This window comes from Balaenoptera ricei, chromosome 10, assembly GCF_028023285.1.
Source record: "Balaenoptera ricei isolate mBalRic1 chromosome 10, mBalRic1.hap2, whole genome shotgun sequence".
Taxonomy (NCBI): Eukaryota; Metazoa; Chordata; class Mammalia; order Artiodactyla; family Balaenopteridae; genus Balaenoptera; species Balaenoptera ricei.
Genome location: NC_082648.1, coordinates 75219251 through 75243308, shown reverse-complemented (window position 1 = coordinate 75243308; position 24058 = coordinate 75219251). Strand labels below are relative to the sequence as shown.

Sequence of the window (24058 nt, the reverse complement as noted above, 5' to 3'; positions counted from 1 at the left end):
AGGATGAAGGGAGGGAGGGAGGGTGGGAGGAATTAAATTAGAAATATCTTTAAGAGTACACATCCCTAGGAACTTTACTGAAAATTCTGAAAAACTGAATAAAGTGCATTCTGTATACCATCAATGACATTATACCTCTTACCGACCTTCAAATAAAGTTGTAATCAATAAGAAATAATTGAATATTTATTTGAATAGTGATTTATTTAATTACTGCATGTGCATGTACTCTCATTTGAATTTTTTTAAAAAAGATTTGAGCTAATATTACTTTACCCAATTAGATAGAGGAAACTGTGTTTCAGAAAGTTAATTCACCAAAGGTTATATCATTTGGGGGAGTGTGTTGGGGGAGGGGTGGGTCTCTGATAACAAAGCTCTTCACCTCGTACCATGTTGAAACCTCATTATTTGTAAATCATTCCTAGGATCGATTTCAGAGAAGACTGGAAGTCTAGATTTCATACGAACATGTCAGCTTTTCAAGCCGAAGTTAATGGGTTAGCTGAAGGTGCGGAGGACAGGAGAGAAGAAGAGGTTCTCTGGAGAGCGCCTTTTACATGCCTCTGTTTCTAGCGCTGGCCCCGGCAGAAAGAAATTACGAAGGTAACAACGAAGAGAAGCTATTTACTCCTGGACCCTGATTTTAAGTCCCATTCTATTTGGAAGAAGCGAATGTTTTCTCCCTCTTTCCAAGTTCTTTCCTTAGTCTTTTCTCTCCTCTTCCACTAGCCCACTTTCCAGAGGCCGAGGAGGAGGAGACGACGAAGGAGTGAACCAAGAGTCACAGGACTCGCTTGACTCAGATTCCACTTGGCTTTTTGGGATCTGCCTGTCCTCAGGCCTCCCTCATCTATCTGCTCTGCTTCTGTCTACCAGGTCAGAGCTCCTTGCCCTACAGGGGCAGGCTGGAATCTTCCTAGTGCTCAGCTGAGTTACAGTGATGCTCTGAAATTCTGTATGTAGTTTCTAGGTCTGGATTTGAGAGAGGAAGTAGCTGAGGCTAATTTAAACCAACAGTTTGCACTGTGCTTGCCGGTCTAACATTATAGGGCTGCTCATTTATCTCTGGCTCCTGGTTCAAAATTCAAAAGAAGAGTTGACTAGACATTTCCAGATTCCTAAAATAGTCTTTTTATTGTCGTTATTGCTACTAAGAAAGCAGGATATTCGGTACACCAAAGAGAATAAATTAATAAAAATTTGATCCCCTTAAAGACTCTAATACAATTTTAAGATGGTTAAAAAAAATGTTATGTTTTCAATTTTCTCTAGTGACTGCAATAACAAAATGGGAAGATCTCCAAGCCTTGCTTTTGGGGACATATAAATCAAAGGCAGTAATAAAAAAAAGTGGATAATTTCATAAGTTTTGCAGCTTGACAGTATTGCTTTAAAATCTGCAAATCTTTGACACATTATGGTTTAAGAATATGCTTTCACATGTCTAATTGCTAGCTGATAGAAAGACATGAATCTGCTTTGAATGCAAAGTTTCCATCTGTCTGGCTGATTGCTTCAATGTGAGTTTGCTAATAATGAATTTTATTTTTAAAAATGAACATTTTAAATGAAGATACGAAAATGTGCATTTCTTTTTTTCTGAAGGCTGTAATGTGGTTATATCTTCAAATCACCTAATCCCAGATTCCTTACCCTAGATCAGTCTCCCTGGTCAGGTACTCTCACTGCATCCTTTGCTCCTCATTTGGAGCTGTTATTGCAGGAGCAGTTAGGAAGTTATCGGTGTAACCATGGTTGATAGACTGCATCCCTCCATAGGCTGTAGACTCTATGAATAGAGGGATCACATTTGTTTTGTTCATCATCATATTTCTGCTGTCCAGCATAGAGCTCAATACATAACAAGTAGATAGACTTCAACCAAAAACAGCATATCATGTATATAATGCAGATGCAGATATTAGAACCAGCTATATTTAAGCCCGACATTAAGAAATTTGCAAGTTTGGAGAATTTAATCCATTTATGTTTAAATTATTGATAGGTAGGGACTTAATACTATTGCCATTTCGTTAACTGTTTTCTGACTGTTTTGTAGATCCTTTGTTCTTTGCTGCCTCTCTTGCTGTCTTCCTTTGTGCATTGATAACTTTCTGTGGCTGTATGTTCCAACTCCTTTATCATAATCTTTCTTGTTTCTACCACAGGGTTTTTTCTGTGGTCACCATGATACTTACACAAAATACCTCACAACATCTTATTTTAAGCTGATAACTTCAATAGCACCCAGAACATTTTACTTCTTGCCGCCCCTCACATTTTAGGTTATTGATGTTACAATTTACATCTTTTTTATATTGTGTATCCAATAGTAAATTATTGTAGCTATGTTTATTTTTAACACATTTGCTTTTTAATTTTTAATCTAGAGTTGTGATTTACATACCACTATTACAATATTAGAAAATCTGACCTTATATATTTATCTTTACTGATGAGTTTTGCACGTTCATGTTTTTACGATGCTAATTAGCATCCTTTTATTTCAGCTGGGTGTGGGGTCTCTAGTCAGACATGGTTACTCCCTTTGCTCTGAGGGCACAGGGCGGGTGCGTTGTCTGGGCTCCCCAGGCAGACGGAGTTGCTGTCCAGATGCCCAGGTTGGGTAGGGCCACAGGCTATGCTCCATGATTGGAAGGGGTCACTGATGGACTCCCTGCCTGGACAAGGCTTCAGGCTGTGTCCATCAAACCAGCAGGCCACATGCTGGGCTCTGCGGCTGGGTGGATGGTAGAATGGGCTCCGTGGCTGGATGGTACTGCAAGCTGGGCTCTGAGGGTGCTCAGGGTCATTGTTTTACATTGTTTTACTGGTTATACAAGGCCAGAGGCTATGCTCAACAGTTGCTGGCTTGGCTTCCAGCCCAAGTGGTCCTTAGGATATGCTCTGCAGCTCCTGGGCATCTGTGCCCATGCTTCCTGGAGGGCAGAATTGGAGACTATGCTCATCATTTGAGTGGAAGTACAAATTTGCTCCCCAACTTGGGCAGACACTGTTGGGGGGAATGTAAATTGGTACAGCTGCCATGGAAAACAGTATAGGGGTTCCTCAAAAAATTAAAAATAGAACTACCATATGATCTAGCTATTCCACTTCTAAGTATAAATCCAAAGGAAATATCCTGAAGAGAGATCTGTACCCTTATGTTCACTGGAGCATTATTTACAATAGCCAAGACATAGAAATAGCCTATGTGTCTGTAAATGGGTGAATGAATAAAGAAAATGCAGTATGTATGTATGTGTACACACACACACACACACACACACACACACACACAGAGGAATATTATTCAGCCATGAGAAAGAAGGAAATCCTTGCAACAACTTGATGCATTTTCAGGGAATTATGCTAAGTGAAATAAATCAGATGGAGAAAAATATACTGTTTGATCTTACTTACATAAAAAAATCTAAAAAAACACAAAAAACAAAAAACCCAAACTCATAGAAGCAGAGATTTGATTGGTAGTTACTGGGGACAGGGGTGGGGGCAGTGGTAGATAATGGGTGATAATAGTCAAGGGGTACAAACTTCCAGTTATAAGATAAATAAGTTCTGGGGATCTAATGCAAAACATGGTGACTACAGTTAACAATACTGTATTGTATACTTGAAAGCTGCTAAAAGTTCTCATCACAAAAAAATAAATAAAAAATAGGTAACTATGTGAGGTGATGTATGTGTTGATTAACCTTATTGTGGTAATCATTTCACAATACACATGTATATCAAGTCATCACATTGTACACCTCAAACTTACAAAAAGTTATATGTCAATTATATCTCAATAAAGCTGGGAAGAAAACAAATTTGCAAGAATGTAAAACATCGCCACTCTTCTCACTACTTTTTTATTTTTTATTATTCTGAATAACATGTTTACTTTTCATAGTAATAGATAAATTACGCTAACCAGAGAAAATCCAAGTCAAGCTTGTAGCAAAGTGCCTGGAACATAGTAAGTGCTCAATTAATTACTTATTAGTATCATCATTAATAAAATTAGTACTATATGCTTATTGCATTCATAACACAAATGTGAAAGCCTGCTATCCAAATAGTGTCCAAAGCTATGTGTTTTGCCAGTCTTACCTCTAGCCCCTCTTTCCCACGCTATGCCCCATCCACAGAAAATTGTTTGAGATTCCTGTAGAACACCATGTTCATGTGAACTTCTCACCTTTGCATGTGACATTTGCTCTGTCTGCAAGGCTCTCCTTTTCCTGGTCTCCTTAGCACACTCAGTCCTGACTTCAAGGCTTCCACATCCGAGTTCATCTCAATCTCATGGCACTTTGTCCATAGTACTTTTAGCACATTTTGCTTCATATTTTTATCTTAATGACTTTTACCCCTTTCAAGCTTCTAGAGCATAGTCAGCATATAACAGGCAAAAATGCTTACTGTGAGAATGTGTGAATGCAAATGAGCAGGTTGTTTGCTTTTAGTATAATATGGATTTTTCATGTAGTGCTGTAAAGTTGTTTCAATTTTCTTTTCAGGATGGTAGGGCTCTGTTTACTAAGAGTGATTACTGATATTGTTAAATATATGGGTCCTATTACCTGCCAAACCTCACCAGGTATAGATGTGCCACTGTCTTTGTGTTTTCCAACATTTGCTGCTAGGACTGGCTTTCTCAAACACACAAATTAATTTAATTGGAGAAGTTTTTCTCACAGACTTTCCAGGGACAAGAGGTCACTCTCTGGGTACCCTGGCAGAAGGCCCTTGTTAACTCTCAGCCCAAATTCTTAGTGAAGGTCACAGCCTTTAGGACCTAGCCTGTCTGCCCAGACAAGATAGGACTGGCTTTCATGCAGTATGATAGAGAAGGGAAAACATTTAGAAAGAATTAAATGGTGCATGTGGTATACTTCTTTCTTAGTGGCTATGAATTCCTTAATCTCAGTTCAGGTTTACTGTCTTTCTTAGGCATAAAAGTTGGGATATTGAAAGCCACAAAGTTGCTAAGCGTTATAACAGGATCCTTAGGATAGGGTATATTTGCTAGGCTTCCAATGATGGATGTCTTATTTCTCTTTATTTTATTTTATTTTATTTTATTTTATTTATTTTTATGGCTGTGTTGGGTCTTCGTTTCTGTGCAAGGGCTTTCTCTAGTTGTGGCAAGGGGGGGCCACCCTTCATCGCGATGCGCGGGCCTCTCACTATCGCGGCCTCTCTTGTTGCGGAGCACAGGCTCCAGACGCGCAGGCTCAGTAATTGTGGCTCACGGGCCCAGCTGCTCCGCGGCATGTGGGATCCTCCCAGACCAGAGCTCGAACCCGTGTCCCCTGCATTGGCAGGCAGATTCTCAACCACTGCGCCACCAGGGAAGCCCTTATTTCTCTTCTTGGTAACATCCAGTCGAAATTGATATTGGAGGGTGGAGGGGTAAGGGTACCAGTTAAGCAATGTTTATGGTCCACATTACTATTACCAACTGTCCCAGTTTATCCAGAACTGAAGGATTTCCTGGGATGTGGGGACTGTCTAAAAACTGGGAATGTACTGGGCAAATCGGAAAGGGTTTGTCTCTCTAGCTGATTTGTTTATGTCATGCTTAGAGAGCTTTAGCAACCAGGAGTACACTATTTTATTCATCCCAATACCACCTGAGTTCTATCAGTGAAATAGAGTAAATGAGAAGCTATTGGTAGGAGGTGGGTTTTGATGAACTATATCTACATGTATTTATACTTTGCTTCTTGGGAGATGCATAATGCTTAGTGGCCTTGATTATGAAACTAATTTCTGCATCCATACCCCAGCTCTACCATTTATTTGCTGAGTACCCTTGGGAAATTTATTTAACTTCTCTGTGCCTCAGTTTCCTCTTGTGTAAAGTTTCTAATTCTAGAGCCTATATTATTGACTTGTTATTGAGATTAAATTGGGTAACTTATATCCTTAAAATAGTGTTTATTATTGTTATTGCTGTTATCATTGTAACTATTACTACTATTAATCAGCTATTAATTAGATATTCAATTATTCAGTTTCCTTATCTGTAAAATGGAGATAATATCTCACATGGTTGATGTGAGGATTAAAAGGGAAGAGATAATATATGGAAAGTGCTTAGCACAGTAGCAAAATATAGGCTCTCAAGATTTTACTAAGTGTCAGTATTACTATTATTAAAAGTGCTATTATTTTTATTATTATTAGTTTGCCTCATTCTAGTTCCAAAGGTAGAAAACAGCACTCCGAATTACAAGCAAATGCTTTGGATTCTTGGGAAGCTTTCCATTTTCTAAGTTAATGTTTCTTGTGATATTTCCTTCATGTTTTGGCTCCAGCACCTAATAAACTATCTCATAATGACATCCTTCCCAGATGGTGATACAGCTGAGACAAGTTACTTGGCTTTCCCTAGGATGATTGCCCATCAAGTCATCAGACTGCTGCTTTATTTCTAGTATGTGGTGGTCAGGGTCCCAGAAAATTGAGGCAAGTGAATGTCTGGGGCAGATGACTGCCCTGTTTTTGCCACCCTTCCCAAAATTCTTAGTTTTTACAATTCAAGGAGTGCTTAGCCTTACTTTTTCTCCTAAACCTCTAAAGACATATTAGAGTAGATGTACATACATAAAATGCTTGTTGGGAGAGGAAATGAAAAACTGGAAACCTTTTTTTAAATCAAACATTTCTGACTATTAACCAGTGCAAGTGTCATGTTTGAGTTGAGGAAGGAAGAAAGGGAGGGGAAAGGAGATAGAAATTGTAAACCAATTGGGAGAGCTTAGCTAAACAATTAAGACCCCTGGGAACACATTATTAAGCATACGTTCCAAGCCTGTAATGTGACTATAGATTCTTTATGTCTCAGTATGGCATGACAGGTCACAGGCTTTGTAGCTCAGGAGGAAAAAAAAATTAAAAAACCACAAAAGACTGGTGTAAGTATTTAAGTTATAACACCAGGGCTTACATAAATACAAATCAATCTTAAAACAACATTTGATATCCTCAGTCCTATGAACAAGGTAAGCATATCCAGCCTTTAAAGTCTCTGAAAAGGTGTGGTATCAAGTAAAGAATGTCTGTCCTCACATGAACTCATTGTACAGTAGAAGGATTTAAAAGTAGTTCTATTTCTAAGAAAATGTGCGAACTTGCCAAAGAGAGATATCAGATACTTTCAGGTGGCCTGAGCCCTGACTCTTACAAATATGTTTGGATGCTCAGTTCATTGACATCCTATGGTTGGATTTGGAGGGCTCTTGCACAAAACCAAAGGAGTGCAGCCAATATGTGCAATGGGATCCGTTTTATTCCATTTTTGTCCATCTCTATAATTCAGCCCTGTATAAAGTGACAAAAAAAAAAAAAAAAAAAAAGCCCTGAAAGGCTCAGCTGTTCTATAGCTTGTGATGTGATAGGGAAGAGTCCCTGTGAGCACACGCAGGATGCCAAATGAAAACCGATACGCGTAAGTGGCAGGGATGCTGGGCAAAAAATCATGGGCAGGCACGTCTCATACAGGGACAGCATCAGCCTTTCTTAATGCCGGGGAAGACGGAGAAGATTTTCAAGATTTTAGAAGGTACGTAGACCCACTGTCTGAGTGAGAAGTGAATATGCTTTAGGGGTTCATTGAAGTGTTTCTATGAAAGTAATTTTATGAATAAAAGATGATTAGTGGAATTCATTACGAGTTCAGAGAGTCACTGTTTTTCAGGGCGTGTTCAGGAAGTCATAGTAAAATGAGTACATAACACTAAGCAGGCAAATAGAAAACATGGGTTTCTCTTTCTGGGAAGCTGGGGGGTATTTTCTAGGAGAGAAGTTACTTTTCGCCTTTCTACCTTACACGGAATCCATGTGAAAACAGGTCGAGCCATGCTGCATCAACGCCTCATCCATTATGTCACTTCCCAGCATGCCTGTGCTTACTTTTCTCTTAGTTTCTCTGAAGCCTTACCACGTTGATGCATTACAGAACTCATGCTATTTTACAATGACTCAACTAGACCTACATAACAAACCATTTCTCAAGAACTTTCTCTTGCTATGATTCACTGGGTTTGGCTGCTTGTAGTATTTTTCTAAGATCCTCAGACTAGTTTTTTTTTTTAAAATAGTATGATTGGCCATGTTTAATGTCACAGTGCATCACTATTTCACTCTTCCCACCAATGGAATAAATCAGATGTGAAAACCTGGCCAATGGGAACATCATCATCAAACAATATTTTAAAATTATTTCATGTGTTTTGGGAATGCATTCAATATCCACTGTTCAACTCATTGATCAATATTTATTACATCATTTCTATATTCTCAGGCACTGCTAGTAGCTAACTGTATTTCTCTAAATTACTAAGCAATTTATTATCTGTAATATTCATTTAACAAAAACTCACGCATTTCAAATAATATATTTTTATTTCCTTCCATGAGTCAGGTATTAGGCTAAATGTTTTAGATACATTATTTCTAATCTTCCCCAAAATCTCTGCAGAGTAGGAATTATTACTCTTTTTTTAATAAATGAAGCCTTGAGACTCATAGGCACTGAGTGACACATCTAGGGTCACAAATCTAGTAGTGGGGGAGGGGTCTTCCACACCTAGACTGATGCCATAGCTCACCACTTTACATGTTAGGGGGGTTGTCTGCCAAATCTTACTGGAAAGTCTTCACAGTCAGGGAAATGTATCTTGAAATTTCACTGACTAGTATGGAGTTTTCCATGATTCATTCATTCAGTATATTTTTACTTGGCTTTTGATTAAATAAAGATCTTAGTTATTGATTTTAGGCAATGAATCAGCAAGGTTATGGGCTGGACAAGGAATGGAGCTAGAAAAAAGCCACAGGAAGGAAGATAATCTGAGAATTAAATCTATGTGCAAAAGATGAGAAGATCTAGACACAGATGATCACTGTGACTCTAGAATTTGAAAATTCTCCTTAGTTGAGAAAATTCTCCAAGGAGAAATCAAATATTCACAAAGTGACCTAGATTCTTTCTTCCTCCCGCTCTCCCTCCCTCCCTTCTTTCTTTTCTTCTTTCCACGTTAATTAATTACTGATATGCAAGGTTCTGTGTTTGATGCTGAGACTACAATGATGAATCCTAGAAGACACGCATGTAAGGAGATAATTATAAAATATAATCAATCCTTTACCAGGTCCTAAGAGAGCAAAAACGGCAGTTGAAAATTGCCAAGGTAGAGAATTAAGTAAAGAGAATTAAGCAAATTATGTGTGTGTGTGTGTGTGTGTGTGTATCCAAAATTTTAGTCATATGTATTATATATATATATATATATACACACACATACATCATGAAGGTATATATACACAGTATTTGCCTTAGGAAAAAAAGTTTCTTGAGAGCATGCATGATGTATTATATTTAATGTTTTAAAATTCATCCACTGAACTTGATAATTCATCCACTGAACCCTGATAACTGATCCTTACTAAATACCTAAATCACTTTCTTTGGTGAATGCCTAAGCTGACAATTTCTTATTCTCTTCAGCTTTATTTTATCTGAGTTTTAAATTTTTTATTTATGTTGAAATTCTACTCAAGACCTCTAATAACAGCCACAATACTTGTACAATGTCTATCGCTTTTCAATTTTCAAAGTATTGTCACATAACTATCTATCTTTTTTCCCTTTTAACAGACTGTGTTCTAACTTTTCAGGTGATTAGACAGAGGTCATTGAAGGCTCTGTGACTTCCTTATGGTCACTCAGCTGGGAAAGGGACATTTAAATCCTGGGCTTATGAGCCCACAGCCCATGACATTTCATTGACTCTATGAGAAAGAATTTAAAGTGAGACCCTCACATTTCATAAGTCCAAAAATTTTCCTTCCACTCTAACAGAGTAAAGCAGCAGTGAGGGCTTTGTAAACAGTCAGACCTGGAGCCACTCTTTACCAACTGTGAGTCTTTGGTAGAGTTACAATAATAGGTTTCTTAGAATTATTAATAAATTTCTTAGATTATTAATCTAAGTTTCAGAGTCTTCATATTTTGAAAAGTGAATAATAACTACCTCTGAAGTGTTGCACAGATGACAGGAGATCACATGAGGGGCTAGCCCACCTAGGCTCCCCAAAATGGAAGGCATTACTATTATCAGAGCAGCAGTCCATGTGAGTTAAGGCAAATCCAAGAAGGAGTATGTATATTTAATCTGCTCAAGGAGGCATCAAGGAAGAGATGGAAATTAAATTGGCCTTTAGAGGAAGATAAGCTTTAGGTTGGTCAAAAAGGGAATTCCAGACAGAGGAGAGGCACAAGTAAAGACAGGAAGGAGAATGGTGAAAAACAGAGGCAAATTAGATGACCAGTCTGATCAGGGAATATTTATGTTGAGGAATCAAGAAATTAAGGCAAAACAGTGAAAGGAAATTAATTGAAGGGGGCTTGGATTCTGCATTGAGAAAACATGACTTTTAATTTGCCTTCTACCAACTTCTGAAGCAGGGGATAACACAATAGAAGTGATGTTTTTGGAAAAGAGCTCAAAATCTTAGCATAGGTTGGAGAGGAAGTATTTGAAACAGGAACTAGGACATAGGTTATTGCAATCACTAGTACAGATGTGAAATGATCAGCTTAGCCTAGCAGAAAACAGACATAATGTCTTCTGGTGTGTCTCCTCAGGGCTCCCACAGGAACTTCAAAAAATCAACACTTCCAAGCTGCCTCAAATATGACTTGCATCCTCTATTCTCTATCACTGTCCCACCAAGAATTTTGTCACCCCAATCTAGGAATTATCCTTAACTTTATATTATCCCATCATGTCAACCATTCAGCCATAAAATCCTGTCAGTTCTGCTTTGTAATCTCCTCTCTTTCAACCTCATGGCCACTGCAAATATTCACTGAGCATCTACTCTGAAGTAGGCACCAGGGTACAGTGGTGGACATGTGGCTTAAAGTCTAGCACAGAAGGCAGACATTGAGTAGATATCCTGGGTGTGATCATTGCTACAACAAAGTACAAGATCCTATTGTATGTCACAGGGCTGTATATCCTGATCTGAAGGGTAAATGAAGGTTTTTCTGGAGAAGTGACATTGAAACTGAAATCTAAAGGATGAAAAGGAGTTAAGTGATCAAAGAAAAGTAAAAAATTCCAGAAAGAAGGAATAACATCTGCAATGGTTCTGAGTTAGTCAAGGACGTGGCATGTGTAGAGAAAACAGACAATTTCATGAAACTAAGAGTGTGTCTTTTGCTGAACTACGAATAATTTTCTCATTTTTTTTCCTTCTCTCTTGCACTACTCATCAGCTTTCTGCCTTGCTGCTAGAGTGACCTTTCTAAATTTAAAACTCATTATGTTACAGATTCCACAATGGTTTCCCACAGTCTACTTAGTAAAGGTCAAAAACCCAGTATGATGAGGGGATCCTTCAGTTTCCTGTCGTTTGCCTTACTTCCACCCCCTCCAACCGTAAGTGCCAAGGATACTATTTATGGCTCTTCAAAAAACTCATGCCTGTTTACCTACTTATGTCTTTGCCAAATGCTGTTACCCCAACCTAGAATGCCTTTGTCTGTTTGGAAAACTCCTACTCATCCTTTAATGGAACTCATATGCCACATTCTCTAAACCAGAGGTCAGCAAACTGTAGCTGATGAGTCATAATCCAACCCTCTGCCTGTTAACGGATGACCTATGAGCTAAAAATGGTTTACATAGTTTTTAGACACTGAAATAAAATGAAAAGAATAATATTTTGTGACATGTGAGAATTACATCAAGTTCAAATATCAATGGCTATAGATGTAGTCTTATTGGAACACAGTCTTGCTCATCTGTTCACTTACTGTCTATGGCTGCTCAATAAATAATTACTGAATAAACAAATGAATGTGAATGGGGTCATGGCCATGGCAGGTGAGAATGAATGTGGATTGTGTTGAGCGCTAAATTGATATTTAATATTCATATCACAAATTTGTGCTACTTTTCTTTATGACTTTTAGCTGAGTTTTAAAAATGCAATAAAACTAGGAATCATTTTCATTCAAATGCCAGAAAATATGAGATGTTTGATTAAACAGGAGGGGCTATACTGGATATAAGCTCCAGTAACTAACTCTGAACTTTTATTAGCTTGAGGACAATCTTCTGATTTTTATAGGAACATTCTGGGCAGTATATTCACTCTTGCTGATGGCTTTGTGTGCTCTTGGGCCAACTTCTCTTTTCATCTTTTTTTGCTACTAACTCATTTGTCTTCTGCACATGAGGCTGCATTTAACTTGGCTGAAAAGCAAGAATAGACATTACCACAATATAAGGAATTAAAAAACATCCCTGCACTTAAAAGAAACACATACACAGACACACACACACACACACAGGAGGCCACAGAGTACACAGGGGAGATATTTTTCTCAATTGTTAATACAATGGAGAGCCCAGCTTTCACCTAGTGATATGTCTCTTACTGAGATTTAGAACAGGTTGGTCATTTTCATTGAAGTGTTAGAATGGGAGCTTCAGAAATCTATTTCCGTGAAGGATTTATGAAGCCCCCTGGGAATTAATTCATTCTGAGCAAAAAGAGAGATGGGGGAACAAGTTTAGGGCAGTAGCAGAGCTTCAATGGTCACAGAGGAGAGGTAACTCTGAAAACAGCAGGTCTTTGCTCTTTCTAATTGCCTATCAGACCAGCCCCATGGACTCCTGTCTAGTCCCTACACATGAATGTTAAATCTGAAAGGACAGTTTCTCAGGATCTTGGTATCACACTGAACCATAAGCAGCATTGCTTTAGGTCTTCTTCAAGGCAGTGCATGGGGAAAAAAAAGGTGGGAGCAGGGGAAGGAGAAAGGACTTCTCTCCCATTTGGCAGACTTGAGTTTAAAACAGATCTGTGCTTCAGTGTCAGTGACAGAGGAACAGGCTGTGGCCTCACCACATACAGAGGTACCTGCAGAGGAGCTCTGAGTGAAGAAAGCTGTGCCCAATACACGTGTCAGCAGAGTCTGCACATGGGTGTATGGGAACACATAAGAGGGGTGTCCAAACTGGGAAGGTGGAAGGTTTCATAGAGGATGGTCTGGCTAACTGAGACCTACACAAAGGAGTTGGAGGTGGAGGAACATCTACTACAAAGGCTTGGCTGTGATGAAGATCATAGCTTATTTGGAGAACTGCAACTCATTTAATTCTGACTACAACACTATGAAGTGGGTACAATTATCACCTCCATTTACAAATGAGAAACTGAGGCATAGAGAAGTTAAGTAACTTGTCCTAAACTGCATAGCTAGAAAGTGGCAGATCTAGGCTCTAACCCCAGGCAGTCCGACTCCCAGGTCTGTCATTCTAACCTCCACTGTATAACATTAGTAGTTAATTGCCACCTTTAATTAAACACGTATTATAAGCCATATACCATAATAAGTACTTTATATGTATTACCTGATTTAAGTATGATCCAGTTATTTCTTGCTTTGTAACTTACATAACTCACTGGTATGCTGCGAAGTTAGAGCTAGCCAGGAATGAGGACCAGGAACCTTAGTTCTGCTTTGGGTGTCTCTGTGTGGCCTGGGCATCCTCAGAGCTCATGACTGGGTTTCAAGGTCAATAATCCCAAGAAAGAATCAGGTAGAAGCTGTGTTACTTTCTATGACATGCCTCAAAATTCACATAGCATCGCTTCCACCATATTCCGTTGCCTAAAGAAGTCATAAAGGCCGGCCCAGGTTCAAGGGGAGGGAGGTAGACTCTACCTCTGCATTGCAGGTTCTGGAAGTACATGTGAGACCAAGAATATTGTTGCAGCCATTTGGGAAAAATATATTAGTATGTAATATCTGATTTAATCTTCATAATAAACCTATGATGTGGGTCTTATTGTCTTGATTTTGAAGATGAGAACCCAGGCTCAGAGAGATTAAGTAACTGGACCACCACTACGTAGCTGGTACATGGTGGGAGAGAGAGCATGTTTCTCATCAGAACTCCATGCTTTGTACCATCTTCAGCTTCAGGTTTTGCCTCCTTAAGCCTTCCCTAACCACTACTTTCTCAATAAAATTAATTACTTCTGCTCTGTAATATTTCATGATCTTTTTGCATGTATCTGTTATTTTGTGTATGAAAAGGTAAGGTTTTAGAATATGCTATTAAAGCACATGAACTTTGGAACCAAACTCCTTGGATTCAAACCTCAGCCCTGCCACTTCTCACTAGTTGTTGAACTATAGATGGTCACTTGGCCTCTCAGTTTTCTCAACTCCAAAATAAGAATAATAATACCACCTTCCTATACAAGTTGTGAAGAATAAGTGAGATAATTGTAAACTGCTTAGAACAGAGCCTGGCACATAGTAATTGCTCTTCAAGTGTTAACTATTATTCTGGATTTAATTATTTGAATGTCTGCTTCTCCTGTGAGATGGTCAGCTTTGAAGAGTAAGGCTCCATCTTATTCTTATTTGCTCCAGCATTTAGTCCAGGACCTCAATGTATACTAATTGTACTAGATAGAGGGAATTTTGCCACCTGACTTGTTCTGCTCAATGGGTCCTTGCATTTCAAGTAATAAATGCTTTTTTCCCCAAATTCTTCTTTAGGATAAAGGCATATTTAGAAGTAAACAAAATGTTATTAAAAATTTAGTCACAAAAGCAGATGTCCATCATATATTTAAAATTATTCTTATATTCTATAGCTCTTACATCTACTACTTTAGTTACAATTTTTTTTTAATAGCTAGAAGAGACATTAGAAATCATCACTGACATCTCCCTTATTTTATAAAATATCAGAGAGGTTAACTATTTTTTCATTGATAAATTAGTGGTAAAGCTCAGACTAAATCCAGGACACCTAATATCCTTGTTTGATTCACTTCCTCCACTCCATTTACTCAAAGAAAAAAATATATCAATGCAATGACTGAGAAACTCAGTAACATTAATTATTTAATAAAAATAGTTTTTGAGCACTCACTCTATGTAGGTGCCATGCTAGGTTCTGGCAATGTGAAAAGAATGAGTCACAGTCATAGTCCTCAAAGATAGACATGTTGAAGAAGACAGGCATGAGCACAGACAACCTCCACACCACATGAGAAGCCCATACCAGCCCATGATAACTGGTACAGTGTGCTTCTGGCGGAAAAAAGTAAATCCAAATTCTAAGAAAGGAATCCAGGGTAGTTACTCAAAAGAGGTTAACATTTGAGTTGTGTCTTGAAAAATGAAGAGCCTTTCACCAGAGGGTGGAATTCTAGACAACAGAAACAACATAGATCAACCATCACATGCTCATGTAAAAGCCACCGTGGGCCAGGACATATGCTGCATACTAGAATACAAGAGTGAGCAAGACAATAATAAGGTCTCTGCCTGTGTGCATCTCTTATCCTACTGGGAATTCGAAAGGTTAACTACAGGTGATTTGTCTTTTTAAAGTACAATAAAAACCTTTGTTAAGGAGATTTAATTTGAGCATAGAGGACAAAAGAGAAGCAAGGCTACTTCCTTTGGAAGTGACACTGAAGTTAAAGCCTGGAGGCTGATAGGAGAATTAACTACCCTAAGTGGATTATGGAGCAGGATGAGCATTAAGAGACAATACCACAGTCTAATGGCCCTGAGGCAGTATCAGCTGTGCATAAAGATGAGCAGGGTTTGCACATAAACAATAGGGACAGGAGTGACCTAAGATGGCTTTAGAGAGGGTCGGTGGAGGAGCGGGTTGGTTAAGGAATATACCCATGAGCAACAGTCAATGAAGCCATTGAAGGATTTAAAAAGAGAGAAGGGAAATGATCGAATTTGTAATCTTAAAAATCACTCTGACTACATGCACAAAGCCACAAGGTTGTGAAAGACACGGCACACTCAGGAATTGAAGCTAATTTTATAAGGCTAAAGTTTAGGGCCTGAGGTGGAGCATCTCAGGAAATGCAGGCTGGAGTCAGACCCTGGAGGAAGTTCCTTTCGTCTCAGGGTAGGACTTGTGCATTTTATCCAGCAGGAAATAGGGGCATCTTGAAGATTTACATACAGGAGAATAAAACATGCAGACCATAAGAATCATGCCAAAAAGACTCACGTGTATTCAGGATATTGCAGTTACTAGTATAGATAATGGATTGACAGGTTATATAAATATTTTATATAAGTTGGAAAGAAAAGAAACCTGTGTACTTCAGTTAACCAGAACAGCCTAGTTTCTGCCTTCCAGTTAACTGAAATTTGTTGAGGACCTCAAATGTAAAAAGAAACAAACTCTGACATGGCAGAGAAGGGCAACAAAGACCTTCCTATATAATGCCTGGTGGGATGGACTTTCTGGTAAACCTTGTGTGAGCTCCCAAGGATATGCCTGGGCACATACCAGAATAGTGCCTGCCTATGTGATGCAACCAAATGCTGCCTGTACTTGTTGCAATTTCACTTTGTGCCTCTGGGTGGTAATTAGAGATTGTTTGATCTTAGTCAATAAAATACTATTCAATTTCCCCTGAAGACATCAGAGATGTATTTAGTATAGTAAAAATATTTTCCCATGCCACTATTTGAATTTCAAGCATACATTTCTACTCATTTAATTTCCAGCTACTTACACAGGCTCTTTAACATACAGACTAAGGGCAAATTAAAAATATAAGAACATTACTCATGTTTCTGGAGGTCAAGATGGATGGATGTTCAGTAAATTACACCTACTCTCATGAAAGTTGTTGTTGATGAAGGCCATGAAGGTTAACTTCTTGATCAATCTACACTGGCTGTATCCAGGGACACAGTCTATGTTCTAAAGCTTGTATTAAACAGATAATGCAAGAAACACCTACATTCAGAACTTGAGAGGTACCTTTGAAAATTCAATGAAATCTTAATATAATAATTCTCTCCATAGTTTGTTTTATATATATCATGGTGCAAATTCTGACCCTCGATTCATTATAACCCTTCAGAGTCTCTCTGTAAAACTGGAAGCTGTCCTTTTTCACACCTCCTGTGTTATCACAAAGAGGTGCCATTCTATTTAACAATTTATGAGATTGCTAGTTGTAAATGCACTTATAGCAGTGGTAGACTTGGGAGAGCAACAAAGATCTCATGTTTGTCCAATGATTAAATAATTAAAGCTCATCAATACATTCACAAGGAATAGGAAAGAAAATCACACCCTGAACTCAGTGCCATTGCCACCTTGGAAATGTGAATCAGTTTGTATCCTTGTTAATTTGGTGAAATATACAGCTCTAAATTTGGATTGTTTTCTGAAAATAAACAGGACATATTCTGTTTACTTCACTACACTGTATTATATGACATGAAGTAGCAGGTTAAATAAATACAATTTTTAAATGTAAATGATACTATTATTATATGTCCAGTAAAAAATGTCTTTAAAACAAGTGAAAGAACTCACGTTTTGTGTCAAATGCCTTCAAGTTACCAGAATCTCTCAAGATTATGTTGATTCTAGTAAGTTTGGTAAAGGATATAATTGACATAATTTGTAGTAAAAGTTGAAATAATATTCTGAAAATGCATTAGCAATAGTGTTAAGATTTGAATTCATTCATCAGTATAAAAAGCATTAAAATGCTTTGTTTGTTTTGCTTTGTTTCTGAGAAATACAGACTAGCACCAAATCAAGAGAAGTATGGCAGCCCCACTTTCAAAAGGCATATATCCTTGAGAAAATTAGATATGTATAGAAAGTTAAGTAATAGAATGGTTGAATAGTTACAGATCATATAAGACCATAGAAAAATGGATATCATGATGCAAATATGTGATTAAAATAGGAATCCAATTGACATTAAATACATTAAGTGCTATGAGGTCATACTACTGAGGGAAGTCTTGGTGTTGCCAAGAAAACTTCACAAGGAAGTTTGAAATTAATGATCATTAAAGCACTGGTAGGAAATGAGCATGTGGAGAAGCTAAGGAAAGGCTCTTAGGAAGGGAGAGGTGGAAAAAATGGGGGCGAGTGTGGTGTAACAGACACCCAGGGCAAAGAGGAGAGGGGAATCCAGTATTAATATCAGGTAGTGACAAATTAGTCTGGATACAATCATCTAGATTCAGATATTTATGAAGAGGAATAGTGAGAAGTAAGATGGAATGTTAAATTGAGGAAAGTATGGGACTCCTTCAGTCAAACTCTTATTGAAAATTTCCACTGAATGATAGTCTTTCACTTTTGACCTTTGGTGGTGTATGGACTGCTGGTAGATTGTGCTAGATGTCTTTAATTCCCTGTTCACTCCATCTTCTCATATACAGAATCAAAATGTGGAGCTTTGTACGAACTGGTTTTTTCAAAAGGAGTCTGCAGATAACTATGAAATCAATTTCTGGAATGCACATCTCAGTTTGTCTTTTATCTTAACTGTCTACTGGGCATTTATGAATTGAAATCCTGCTACTCCTTCCTCTAATCAGGTCAAAAATGAAATTCTTCTCCATTCTGGATGCCCATTTTCCCTGTACTTGTCAGAGATGCTGCAAGGCAGTTTCATCATCACAGCTGCCTGGGCTCTTCTCCCATATATAAAATGACACTATAATTGATCATCTAAGTGAAAGGAGTGCTATCAATAACTACATGGACACAACAGATATAAACTGGTTGTTCCTGGGAAACCAGGGTTAACAGTCACCCTATTTAATCTTTCTGTCATTCAATTCTGACAATTCTTTAATTCTCTTGATTTTTCCTTGCTTCTGCCCCCATCCACACACTGAGTTCAATCACACCCTCCTCACTTTCTTGCTAATCTCTCCCTTGTGAAAAATATACCCAAAACTCCATTTCTGGCACCAACATCTTGCTCAAGAACCTACAGTGAATCTGCAGTGTTTCTCTCCCAAAGAATAAACTACTCTTTCTAGCTTTTTATGACCAGTTTGATCTGCATCTGTCCACCTCCTGTTATGTCCTAACCACAGCCATGGAGTCCCCAGAAGTATCCTTTTCCTTTTTCTTTTTTTATGCTTTTGCAAATGCTACTTGGCCAGCCTAGAATGTTCACATCTACCCACCATGCCTTTCTATGTTTTTCTTCTAATCAAGTTGCTGTATAATCTTTAAGAAAGGAATCAATCCTCCTTCCTTTCTTAGAGCCTCCTCTGATACTGAACTCTCCTCCAAACTGCTTAATAACCTTGCATCTAAATCCTTGATCAACCAATAAGCTTTTGCAATAGCACTCCCTTTTGCTACCACGATTATAGGTTTGTGTTCCTAAGCAAATTTCTTTAGCTCAATTGTTAATTCCTTGATGATACAGAATAGGGTGTCATATGTCATTCACATAAAGTGTGTTTTCAAATATATGATGAGAAATGTGTCTTTCCCATCAAAATCGCTTCCAGTTCCCCTCCTGCCTGCTCTCCCTTTGGCCACTTCTAGAAAGCAAAGCAAGATAAAAAAGCAAAGCACCTGTTTATTATTTCATATTTATCTACCTGATAAAATCTAAAGCACTGGCATACTCTCCTTACTAAATAAAATAAATTCCAACACATGGCAGTATTAGTGTTCCATGTCTTCAGTGTCTATGCCCAATTCAGCCAAATCATTCTCAGAAAGACAAATCGTTTGCTTTCCTATGCATAATAGATTCATATATAAAAATTTGCTGATGGAGATTATTCCTGGTGAAATTTAAATCTGGCACTGTTCCCTGTGCTTTCATATTATTCTACCTTTCAATTTGAATGCCTTATGTAAACCTAGAGCTAGCAGCAGAGTCTCTGCTGGATCCTCCCTTTGGCTTGCTGGCCTAGCTGTTTACCCCCAGCCTCTGTTTTCCAGTCACAGTGGTTCTTGAATCAGTGTCTGTGATACACAGAACTGAGGGTGGCTCAGAAACTCTAAACTTCAGGAAGCAGGAGCCACCTTTCCAGGTTACTATGAGGCCGACACCAACATGGCTCCTTCCCAAAGTTTGAAAGTAGGGGGATAGGGAAAAGCACCTTGCCTTGCTCTTTCTCTCAACTTCTAGAACATGCCTTACTCTTTGAGTCCTATTCATGAAGAGAGCAAAACTTGATATCCCCTTGAAGGATATTTTATCCTATCTAAAAGTGTCATAAGACATTCGGTCCACACAAAAATGTCCTTAAAATCTGGTCCTGTGCAAAACATCCGTAAGACATGTGGTTCATGCCAAAAGGTCCTTGAAATTTGGTCCTATCCAAAATGTCCATGAGCATATTTGGTCTGTGCCAAATGATTTTGGACAGGGCCAAATATCAAAGACCTTTTGGTATGGGCCAAATGTCTTATGGACACTTTAGACAGGACCAAGTATCTGTTAAGCTTGATATCCTACTTCTGATTTCCATTTTCTTTTTCCCAGTCCCTGGACATGAAAAAGGGGTAAGCTTTTTTTTCTCTAGCTACCCTTTTTCTTCCCAATTTTAACAGTGGACTGGGCACTCTAAGAACTAGAGTCCCTAGGTTTTGGCCCTTGTCATATTGAAAGAGAGCACATCCTCCTTACACATAAAGCCAGCCTCTCATCAGTATTATCTTACAAAGAGGCTAAGTCTCAGTCTTCTCCTGCTGTAAACCAGATTTTGCAGAGCAAATTAAGACCCAGCACTTTAATATTTGAAAATTAAATATCTGGATTTATTATGCATGAATTAGATAGAATACTTCTTTTTTCTAAATGACAGAAAAAATTCTTCCCAAATGTACTTCTGTGTGAAGGCACTGGTTTTCATAATTAAATCCTAATAGTGTGTAGCTATAAAGTTATATTTTTTATAGAGTCATATGTCATATGTGTGGTTATAAAAATGCAAAGTTCAAGCTTCAATGTTCGATGCAGTTACCCTACATGTCTTAAAAGAAGTTAAAAATACCAGCTTCCTATATATCATTATTCTGAGCAATAATTGTTGTTACTATTACTTATCTATTGTACCCTAAAATTTTTTGCTCAGAACAATGACATTAATAATATACTGCTGGAATTTTAAGAAATGAAAGCAGCCTGCTAACTCTTTCATTACTCTCTCTTTTCCTTTTAATTCAATGCTCATTCATTCAGCATTTATTAAAAACCTACTTTGAATCAAACCCTTCATGGGGTGAAGCAATAGAGACGAAAGGTAATAAACATAGGTTCTCTACTAGAGGAGCTCACATATTTATTGTTTTTGCTATACTCCTCCTTACTTTCATTTAATTTCATAATATAATATCTTCCCAAATATATAGCAAGTATTTCTCTGAATGAGTACAAATGAATAGCAGAGTCTAATAGAAGTCATTACCCCAAAACAGTAATGCTCCACTATTCATTCATATGTTCAGTTGTTCATTCAAATTTTCATATGTTCATTTGTTCATTCATTCATTCAGGAAATGTTATTAAAGCAGTTACTGTGAGTTAACTGCTTTAGTTGGCCTCTGGGCATAAGCCATATATCTTGGCCTTCAAAGTGATGCCAGTCTACTGACTTAGTGTACATGATAGTGCCATAATAAAGGATTATGAATATGACACGGGGTGGGTGTTGGGGGTGAGATGGGAACCCTTCACAGAGGAATGGATAACGTGAATTGGTGTTGAAGGAAGAGAAGGTCATAAAATATTTAAGTAGGGAGGGGCAGTCTCGTTCAAGTGAATTGTATACACAGAGGCATGGAGGCTGAGAAAACGTAATTTTTTTAAGCTTGGAATGTAGAGTATGTCAAAGAGCCTACTGCAGTTTTGTTGGGCATAAAAATGTGCCCAGTGAAAACATGACATTCCCTAGCCTTCCTTGCAAATAAGGGTGAAGAACAGCAGTGCAGCCCAGGCCTGGTCAGTGAGTTAAAAGTGTTCCTTGTCAAGTGAGGCTCCAGGCAAACTCCTTAAAAGCAGAGCTGGCTCAGCTGGGATGGGCCTTTTGCCCTTTTCCCTTTCTGTTCTCCCTGCCTGGAATGTAAACATGATGCCCAGAGGAAGGACAACGCCATATCACCACAAGGTAACAAGCCAGTGCTAAGGATGGTTGAGCAGAAAGATGCAAGGAGCCTGCAGCCCCGAGATAGGAGAGAACAGCTCGGTGGACCCTGCGCAGTCTATCACAGACTTCTCACCACCAGAGGGGAAATGCCTTAAGTAGTTTTAGTTAAGCCATTGTTTTTCAGATTTGTGTTACTTGGGCAAACTGATGGTGTGAACCTGAGCAGACTAGACGAGGCCAACCATAAGGAGCCCTGCACAGTTGTAGAGTTTGAACTGTGTCTGGTAGAGGTTCTTTTTTTTTTAATTTAAGAAAAGATCAGTTTATTAAAAGACCATAACCTCTTAAAATCACAAGTGTAAAACCATCAGGGAACCAGGCGGCTCGTGGGGGCCATGTGGAGATGCAAACACATAGCACTTCTTCCTCTTTCTGCTTCTGAATGTCAACCAGTAAGTTATTTACCTGAACTCTTTATGTTGTTTTTTTTGTAGAGGTTCTTAAACTCCAGTATGTTTGAGAACCACTGGAAGTGTCTGTTAAACACGCACTTTTCTGAGCCACACCCTCACAAATTCTGATTCTGATTCTAGCAGTCCGGGTGGCACACAGGAATTTCAACTTTAGTTTCTGATGCTGGTCCTAAGACCACATTTAAACAAACAAACCAAACTCCACAAATGACAAAAAAATAAAAATTTTCTCAAATGTGTGGAAGTGGAGCAGTTGATGCATTTGATGCACTGGGTAGTCTTTCTGTTTCTCTTTCTCTTCCTTCCCATTTTCCTACCACTCATGGGAACACAAAACTGCTGCCCACAGTTTACAAATCCATATCTGTGACATCTATGTTCAGGCATAAGATTGATGAAGAAAGTATTTTATGTTTCATTAGTAGTAGTTCAATAGTTTCACTATTTCCTTAAATAGCACTTATCAAACTACTGTTCTAAGAACTTTAACAAGTACTAACTCATTTAATTTTTATAAAACTCTACATGGTAGGAACTACTATTACCCCAACTCATAGATGTGAAAACTTAGCGACAGAGATGGTAAACAGCTAGGTCACACAGCTATTAAATGACTATGCTGCATCTCTAATCCTTGGCCATCATAGACTTATTATTTGCAGTTCCAACTGCAAATCAGTGATCACAAAATTTCCATGATTTATTCAACTATAATGAGAATAAAGACATTACTACCCCTTTCTCGCTCTCCGGCCATCTTGGCAGCTGCTCTTGGTTGGGGGCATACCGCACCTAAGGCAGGAAGACGGTGGCCACAAAGAAGACGAAAAAGTCACTGGAGTCGATCAACTCTAGGCTCCAACTGGTTACAGAAAGTGGAAAGTACGTGCTGGGGTACAAGCAGACTCTGAAAATGATCAGACACGGCAAAGCGAAACTGGTCATCCTTGCCAACAACTGCCCAGCCTTGAGGAAATCTGAAATAGAGTATTATGCCATGTTGGCCAAAACTGGTGTCCATCACTACAGTGGCAATAATATTGAATTGGGCACAGCATGTCGAAAATACTACAGAGTATGCACACTGGCTATCATTGATCCAGGTGATTCTGGTATTATTAGAGGCATGCAAGAACAGACTGGTGAAAAGTAAATCATGTACAATTTTTCTTTAATAAAATTGGCCAGAGCTTGTTTTAAAAATTAAAAAAAAAAAAAAGACATTACTACCATATGGCTCTTCTGAGACGTAAACATCTGGAGAAACAAAGATTTTGTAATGAAAGCATCTAGCATAAATTTATATCTCATGGGCTGTGATGTTGGTTTTGATAAGCAAGTTACCTTGCTAGCCTAGCTAATCCCCAAACATCTGTTTCTTAGTTTCTTAATTTCTGGGTTTTATGAATTTGATAATACTCAAAATTTACTTTGGAGCTGTAACCAAAGTAAATATTATGGGTCTACAGTAGCATTTCCCCAAATATTTTTTCTCTTAAACATTTGTTCCACAAGATGCTAGATTTTAAACAGCCTTCCTGCTTAAATAAATTTGAAAAATATTAGGCTATACAAAGTCTTTACTACAGGATTTATCAGAACCTGAATA

The 24058-nt window shown here is 38.2% G+C and overlaps 1 protein-coding gene across 1 annotated transcript; it reads left to right on the top strand.

The window, feature by feature from the left end:
* Positions 1-471: 471 nt before the first annotated feature.
* On the top strand, positions 472-23602 carry LOC132373776 (large ribosomal subunit protein eL30-like). The gene is made up of 2 exons (XM_059937380.1): positions 472-511; positions 23247-23602. The coding sequence occupies exons 1-2, from the start codon at positions 472-474 to the stop codon at positions 23600-23602; spliced, it is 396 nt and encodes a 131-aa protein (XP_059793363.1).
* The last annotated feature ends 456 nt before the right edge of the window (positions 23603-24058 follow it).

Bases quoted from the DNA above. Each gene is read 5' to 3' on its own strand.
- LOC132373776 (XM_059937380.1), top strand. From the start codon at position 472: ATGTCAGCTTTTCAAGCCGAAGTTAATGGGTTAGCTGAAG. The intron at 512-23,246 runs GTGCGGAGGACA...ACCGCACCTAAG, and splicing joins AGTTAATGGGTTAGCTGAAG to GCAGGAAGACGGTGGCCACA.